Source organism: Elephantulus edwardii, unplaced genomic scaffold (genome assembly GCF_000299155.1).
Source record: "Elephantulus edwardii isolate Elephantulus edwardi_28Jun2011 unplaced genomic scaffold, EleEdw1.0 scaffold00224, whole genome shotgun sequence".
Classification (NCBI taxonomy): Eukaryota; Metazoa; Chordata; class Mammalia; order Macroscelidea; family Macroscelididae; genus Elephantulus; species Elephantulus edwardii.
Window position 1 is genome coordinate 3,721,668 of NW_006399974.1, and position 8,716 is coordinate 3,730,383.

Sequence of the window (8,716 nt, forward strand, 5' to 3'; positions counted from 1 at the left end):
CAGGGTTAGACCTGGTGGTGGTTGATGCTAAATGCCCAGGAAGAGCTATCCTGTCCCATTTCAGAGGTGAGAGAAGATTCCAAGAAGTACTTCAGTGGCTCAACTCCGACTTGTGCGTTTTAACAGAGAATCATTAAACAGCTTTCCAGCGTCATTCAAAGAACTTATAACAGAATCAATTGATTTCCACCCTATGCTTTATTAGTTGTGATTTAGGAGATAGAATGGCCCTGTTTACACAGCTGTAACATGTCAGGACCTGTACTACATTATTGGCTTGAGGCCTCAGAGTTGCAGTCCATTCTCAGCAGAATCAATCTGAACTTGAAAACATTCCCTCTAGGAAACACGCACAGACCTACTAGCCTAAAGCACTTCGTGTACCACTGGGGGAAAAAAAAAAAAAAAGAGTATTCACTTGAGGTAAATTGCAAGCTCACCTTCCAAATATCAGCCCCGACTTGCCTCTGCTTTCAGCATGTTCATAAAGGTGTCCCAGGGCTGCCTTGAGGTTTGGAATGCCTTTTAACTAGGTGCCCAACACAGGTGAATGCGTTCCATTTAGTCAGATCTCAGACCCCGCAAGTGGGAGTAGCTGGCTGTTTAACATGCGTTCAGAGCATTGCCAATCTAAAATGGCTGCTCAGTAATACTTTAATTGCAGTTTCATGGAAACAAATTGCTATTTAACTGCAATAAGCATTTCTGTGACTTGGCTGGACTGACAATAGGCGAGTCTTAGTAACAAAGTGACAAGTTACATCAACTTGTAAATGTCCTGTTCTCCAAAAGCCTCTTCAGCTCATCCCACTCCCACAAGCACCCAGGCAGGATGCAGTTCCCGGGGAAGGTGTCTTTCCAACAGAAAGGCATCTTTTCAAGTTAAATGCAATTATTTAGCTTATGTGGAAACTCTTCGCTAGGCTCTGGATATACTGCTCCTAGATTCATTGTTTGTTATTTAATTTATTGGCCCTAAGATGTATTTTATATAAATAGTAGTGCACATTAGACTTTTATTATATTGACATTTAAAGCCATTTAAGGATTTCATTTTAGATGATTAGTTGTTTCAAATATCAGCATTAAAAAGAGAAAAGAATGAATGTAAATAGTTACTATTAAAAGGATGACAATTCCATAGGCTTCATTTCAGTGTGTGTGTGGCATTGTTTCATTTTGTATAAGACACTACAGGCCCTGCTAAACAATTTCCTAATAAATTATGTAGAAGTAAAAATAGTTTCTTGTGGCAAAGGATCTGGTTTTGGTAGGCGTTGCCCTGCCCTGTGGCATGTGTAAATTTAATAAGACAGTTGGAGAAGTAAAAACACTGAACACAGAAGACCATTTTTTGACAAAATTGTTTCATTAGCAAGAGTGACAATTTGCATGATTGAGACATTTATAGGAATCATATTTTTAAAAAATAACAGGAGCCAAGCATGGCTTGGTACCATTGCGCTTGCTGGTAGGGCTGGGACCATCTTGCTCTATGACGTGGCTAATATGAAGTCAGTCCTTTCAAAAGAAGGGCACACATTTCACTAATAGCATCACAGATGCACCACATAAAAGGTGAATAAGCTTATGTATCTTTCTTTTCTCCAAGCAATGCTGGGGTGGAGGGGGGAGAACCACACATAATCGCTGTTCACATCAGAATAAACCCGAGTGTTTTTAGTAGCTTTCTATCCACACACAGCATCCCCATTAGAGCTGGGCTTTATTGTTTGAAATGCCTCTGGTTTCAAGAAAGTGTTTTACCTAAAGCAAGACTACTACTTAAATATGTTCTATTGTATATTCATAGCTCCATTAGTCCTCCTCCAATTTAGCACATCAAAGAGAAGACTTCATCACTTGCATGTGGATTATACTAACATGAGTGACATTTGTAATCTTACGGGTCTGCAACTTAAGAAATGCTTTTAGAAGCTCGTTATTAAATAGGCAGCAGTGCTTGGGGAGCCAGCCATATACTAGTTCATTTAAAGTCTTTAATGACCTTAGCCCTCCACATCACTAAATGCCACACTGTATTACTTCCTAGAAGTTATTAGGCATGTCCTTTGAATTTCTACAATATATAGGACACGAGTATGCATGCTACAAAGACTAGAGGAAGACAGATGCTTGCAATCTTATTAACACACTTCCCCTTTACAATCCAGATGACTCCAAATTCCTTTAGAAACTATCCTAAAGGGCGGGGGGGTGGGGGAAATAACAGAACTAGTTCCTAGAAATCCCCCCAAGGATGTGACTCTTAAGCACACGTTATTTATGTGATTCTGTTCACCTTTCCCTCCCCCGCTTGCATTTTCATTTTATAAAGCTCCACAAAACAATTCTCTGTAACTCTCAGCCTTTAAATTCCCCTAAGGAGGTTTATAGGAGGCTTGACGTTTACACAAGTGATTTTTCCTCTAGGCCAGGAATCCTTGAAAGCAAGAGGTGAGCTGGACCATCTCAAAGGGAAGCCGTTCCTTGAGATATATGGAGAAGACCTCCCGAGATGAGCCACTCCTACTGTCAGAGGAAGCCTAGATTAGGATCTTCTGGGAATAAGATAAAATAAATGCCATTTTTAAAAAAGGAAATTTGAAGTAGCATCATGAGCAGGCGTGGTTTTAGTAACATGTGACGAAAGTTGAAGCTGAGATTTACTCACAAGGACTAAAACTTAGCAGGCAGCCACTGTGGACCAATGTGGTTTTTTCTTCAACACTAGCCATGGGCCCACTGAGTCCTCACACTACACGTTCTTTCCTTTACAAGCACTGCCGTGGATAGTCTGTTGCCTGAAAACTATGCCTCAAGAATACCATAATGCAAATTAAACAAATCCCCCAGCTGACCGTACTCATCTAACAACTCACTTGGGGGTTGCCTCTCCCATCAAAGATCACCAGGGCCAGAGTTCTGGGCCCCCTCATAGCGAAGGGAACTTCAAAACACGTAAGGAAGAATTCTGAACTGTGATCGTCTTAAACTTGATGACAGAAACAAGCAGCTTTCGCAATATTCTTCACGTTTGTCATCAATAAATAAAGCCTTCTTACTGGAAAAAAACCCACAAACCAAAAACCCACCAACCAAAAATCAAGCAAAACTCAAAATCACTGAAGAATCAAACAAAATCTATCAGTAGAGATTCACTGTGATTCAAGGAAGTGTCCTGAAGTGCTGTGAAGAGAAGAATACTCTTATAAAATGGAGTCAGAAACAGTGCTTTCTACCTTTGCAAAAAAAAAAGGCATGACTGAGTAATCTGAAAGGGGCCCTGGTGGTGCAGTGGTTGAAACACCAGACTGTCAAACAAATGGTTGGTAATTCAAACTCACCTGCTACTTTGTGGTAGAAAGGTACGGCAGTCTGCTTCTGTAAAGATTTACGATTTGGAATCCCTACCACCAAGAAAATAGGTCTGTCTTGGAGAGGGCGAAACCAAGTTTCTCCTTGGAGACTAGGATTCTGAAGATCCATCCGTCTCACAAACTTTGGGCACATGGCCTGGCCATCATGCCCGGAAGGGTGGAGAAACAGAAGAGGAAGATCCCGGATGAGATGGATTGATACAGTAATCGGGGCAATAGAGGTAGGTGTGTCGGAGTCAGTGAGACTGGCTCAAGACAGGTCAGGCTTCAGAGCTGTTGTACAGTAGGGTCTTTATGGGTCTCAGGTGACTTGACGGCACACAATCACCACCTCTACCACCACAGGGCAGTTAGTTCTACTCTGTCCAAAAAACAGTGCTATCAACTGTGATCAACTTAACATCAATGGAGTTTTAAATTATTTGAAGAATACCTTACTGGCCTGAAGTTTAATAAATAAACACATCACCTCCTTATGACTCTTATAATTTAAAGTGAGACTGTTATCAGAACAAAAAAAACAATTTCTGCCCCAAAATAACAGAAGGAAAAGAAGCAGTGTTTAAACCCAAACTTCATTGAGTATTTTTTCTTTTAAGTTTTTATTATTTAAATACACCATACTAGAGCAAATGTCTCTGAAAATATCACAAATAAAAGATTTTTTTTTTTTCTTCATTCAGCAAATTAGAAGGAGGGGGAGATTTCTACACAGTAGCTGCTATGAGCCTGGGGTTTTTCTCCAATATTTTTTTGTTTTTTTGTTTTGTTGGTGTTTTGTTTTTTTTTTCTTCCTTTTTTTATCTGCCATGGGAGTAGCAACATTAGGACAAAAACACTTACATGCATACATACATTGTATTTTACAGAGATACAATAAAAGTGTTTGTGATAGAATATCACAAAACATCTCTTTCCTTTATCTCATGTTCAGTTTTGATTGAAACACATTTCCTTACAACACTTAAATATACAAAGAGCAAATAGAATGTTGTTAAGGTAAAACACAGGGTACAAACTCTGGCCAGTGCCCTGCTAATTGTTAATGAGGGTAGAAAGCAGATTTGAATGCTTCTTTTAATTAGCTTCATTAGTCATTTTCCCTCCCCCCAAGCTCCCTCCCCCCAAAGATGTCCTCTGGTGGATCTTTTTTCATTTTCTCTACAGTCTCCCATTAGCCCAGGTTCATGGAGTCCTTAATGTTCATATTCAGTCATTTTAATACACCAATAAATGCGGGAAGGGCAATCAAGACTAAAGAAGGTGCAATGGCATGGAGCTGGCACTGGTGCTAGCTACAAAGGTGACTTGTCTACTGAAGACACATGGGATCCACCTGTGATGAACAAAATCTGAGATGAAGGCACGCATTCTGCATTACTCTGACCTTTTAGCAGACCTGCAAGAAATAAAAATGGGCATCTTAGCTGAAATGCTAATTTTGAGAGATATTAAACTCAAACATGATTGTTTTTGTCTTTTCTGCATTCACTAATCTTCTTTTATTAGATTACTTCCCAACTGTGACTTGATGGAGACTTTCTATGTTACCTACCCTGGGAGTGAAGAACTAAAGCATAACATTTTATGCAGTTTTACCAGCAGAGAAAATAAGACAATAAATGGACTTCGAGAAAAAGTTTCTAGTATGAAGTTCCACAACAACGAATTGCTTTACTCTGTTAAAAGCAAGTTTCTTGCCGAAAGGAATGAATTATAATATAAGGTCTGGCCTGGTAGTGTTATCTAGGGCTTTTTGAAAAGGCACATTCATAACCAAGACATCCCTCCTCCCAACCCCAGGAATGCTTTGGATTAATACATTCAACTGTGTGACCTCTTGGTAAGCTACTCAAACTGCCTCGTGCCTCAGTTTTCTCATCTTTGAAGTGGAGGCAGTAAAATTTATAAACTACCATAACACAAACACCCAAACACCGAGTACTTACAATAGTTCCTGGCACATAATAAATGCCTAAAAAATACTAATAGCATTATTATGACTTCTAATATTTCTACTTTAGTATCTACTTATCTGGGTCTTTCTTTACCTAAAGGCATTTATCTCTGAAAGACTCTACGTGCAAATAAATAATCACTTTCCCTGATTATCAGACCTAATTCTTGGCTTAATATGCTTATTCCACTATGTCACTTAACGTTACATAAGTACTGCAATTATACAACACATGTAATGGTTGCTGACGTGATCAAGCACATTCAACAGAAGTCTAAATTTAACATCTAAGTTAGAAATGATAATCCATACAGTCGTCAAATACAAGCTGTTTGCCATTACTGAAATGAAATCATATATATATATATATATATATATATATATATTAGGTTTTTATGGTTTTTAAATGACATTTTGAGCCTCCCAGGAAGTTCTCTTTTCACCCTTTCCCTAACTTACTAAAAGCCTGAAGTCTATTAGGAACTGCCACCCCCCACTTCCAAGCTAATTAAAGTAGTGGAGGCTTAATTCCCCAGAGTGGAAGCTCAGTGTGAGAAAGGTAATTTGTCTGTCCAGAACAAAGATACGGCAGCAGCCAGCAAGCATATTTAATAAATGAGCATCAAATGTCCTCTACGATGGACACACACAACACCAATTATGTAATACCGAGAGGAACTGCAGTGTTTCGTAAACTAGAACCCTCCCTAACATTTCCTTCAACTGAAGGCATTTCATCTTGTGTTTATTTTACTGAAAAAGCTCTGATAATTCTACATGGTACTTGTACATTTTTGAATGGGAGAAAACTACATAGCAGACAAAAATCTACCAAAAAACACTGCACAGCAATTGCTGGCACGTAACTCTGGAGAAGGTAATGTTCTCCTGAGGATGGCCAGGCTTTCGTTATATGATTCAGGCTATAAGATTTTGTAGATTCTTGAACACCAGTGGTCCAAGATCTCAGGCAAGAGAGACTACGTGATTTAAAAGATTAAAGTTATTTTTCTCAGAACATACAAAAGCCAATGAGGCAGAACAACTATTAAACTACACACCCCAAACACTGGCAACACATTCAGCAGGATGGAAGGTTAGGAGAGTAGGCAACAGGGTCCCATTACTTCCCATACAATTAGCTCTCTTTAAAGAGGGGATGCACAAATAATCAACGCATTACATTTGGGCCAGAGGACACTTGGCTGTATGTAACATGTATTTTGTGCAAGAAATTTAACTGGTTCTGTGCACAAAAGGAAAATGGTCAAACTAAATGTCTAATTTCCCCTACCAAAAATATGGACAAGTAAGATGAAAATAATAAAATGGAGCGATCTGTCATTTTTCCGCATTGCATCTTCTCCAGCAAAGAAATGCCAGAGGGTTTTGAGAAAATAATTTTAGAGCATTCTCCAGCTCCAAAAAGCAGTTTATGTTCCACAAGGAAGTGTGTTTTCATTAACTCTTCCCCCTTGCCCTCTCATTAATATCTCTCCGGATCACATTCAGCTTGTCCAAACCTTTATTTACAAAAACTACATTGTGACTATGACTATGTTCATGGTGAGCTGAGCACCCAGGACAAAAATGTGAGATGTTTTATGCCGACAGGGAGATGTTCTTAATTAAGATCACCCCAAAAACACATTTCTCAGCTAGGTCTGACAAGAACATATCCTTAAGTTATATTTCCTGATGCCTTTTAAGAGCTATTAATTTTCAAAAGCCACCTGTCTCTTTTCTGGCTTCTAACATTATGAAAATATATACAAGGAGGCCCTGACTTACTGCCTAAAACATGTATTTTTATATATAGCATTCCAAAATGAACACTACAGCTCCCATTCTGAAAAGCAGATTTGTCTAAAAAGGCACTGTGTACATAATCGTGTGATCACATAAACGCTATGTTCCTCAGTCTCCCTCCCTAATGCTTCAAATTTTAGATTATCGTGTATTTAGTAAGATGGTACCAAGACCCACCTCTTATTTCTGAGATGCCTTATGCACTTCCTCCCTAGCTGACATGGCCACTGCCTGTGTCTTCAGTGTCACAACCTGGTCCCCAACTCTCCATTTGTGCTCTACAACCTCGACCTCTCATCCTCTACAATGGTAGGCAGTAACAATCACTTTATACTTTATTAAATCAGGGAAAGAAATGGTATCAAACCAGCAACAACCTTAAGATGTGACTTGGGAGGAAAAATTATATTTTTACAATGCCGGGAAGGGTGAGGAAGAAATCAAGCTTTTTATTCATAGCCCATCTAAACTTTTTATTTCCAAGTATCACCACTGACAATCTTGCTTCTATTTTCAAATGAGTATCTCAAAATATTTATGCTAACTATTCACTGCTCCCAACTCTGCTCCACAGATTTACTGCATTATAAGCCAAACCAGAAAAATCTGCTATGTATTTCTAAGTTATCAATATCTCTAAAGAAGTAAAAAAGGATCAATAATATCAGGTGGTTAACAGGCAATAAAAATTGGACTTTTATATGTGCACATTGTATTTGAGGTCATTTTCCAAGTAGGTGGATTAAATAAAGGTGCATATATTTTCTTTAAAAAAAAAAAAAAAGAGGAAAATATATTTAAAATTAACCCATAAGCTTAAGTCAGGAAAAATGATAAATATAAGCATTAGAATATGGCAGTATAATTTTGTATGTTAAAAATTTTCAAATATTTGTCATTTCCCCTGACAATGCATTAAGAAAATGCATTACAGAAGACAAAGCAGTCTAATATTTTTTCGTGAGACTTTTGAAGCTTGCAAAATTCCTATTTGCAGATAAATGTTGGGGGGTTTTTTGTGATCCTTACAACAGACAGTAATGAAGTTCCTATTGTAAATCCATAAAGAATTACCAAGTGAAGTGTGCACTTTTTGTTTCAATGCAATAACTCAGTGCTATGTGATTGCCTGGGTTAATGATGAAAAAGTCAAACATACTATCAGAGCTGATGGAAAAATCTATCACCAATCTGAAATTAAAATTCATCTGTGGTCAATAAGATTTAATATCCATGCAAGTGGCGCTGTAAAGAGTAAATGAATCAATGTCATCAATACATAATCAGTATGAAATATGATGTGAATAAAATTATGCACACGAGTCATACAGTTCACTCTTTTCTGGGCCAGTGTGGAATGAACAGTCTCTTAACTGAAGGTTGACAGTAATTGTTACAAATTAGGCACAGCAGTTATCAAAATGCACTCACTTGCATAGCTATAGGACTTATTAAGGAGATTAAAATAGATCTAAAACTATCCCGTACTGGGGTGCTGGACAACTGTTGATCACCAATTTCCCCTATGAAGTGCCTTCTAATACTATAGGAGTTGTACGCTGGTATAATT

The 8,716-nt window shown here is 38.2% G+C and overlaps 1 protein-coding gene across 2 annotated transcripts in view; it reads right to left on the reverse strand.

The window, feature by feature from the left end:
- Positions 1–4,157: 4,157 nt before the first annotated feature.
- Positions 4,158–8,716, reverse strand: part of LOC102876278 (LIM domain transcription factor LMO4-like) — a 16,108-nt gene continuing 11,549 nt past the window's right edge. For both annotated transcript variants that reach the window (XM_006898222.1, XM_006898223.1), the window contains exon 5: positions 4,158–4,779. In XM_006898222.1, coding sequence (XP_006898284.1) covers positions 4,771–4,779 — 9 coding nt within the window. In that variant the 3' untranslated portion in view covers positions 4,158–4,770. The remainder of the gene's footprint in view (positions 4,780–8,716) is intronic.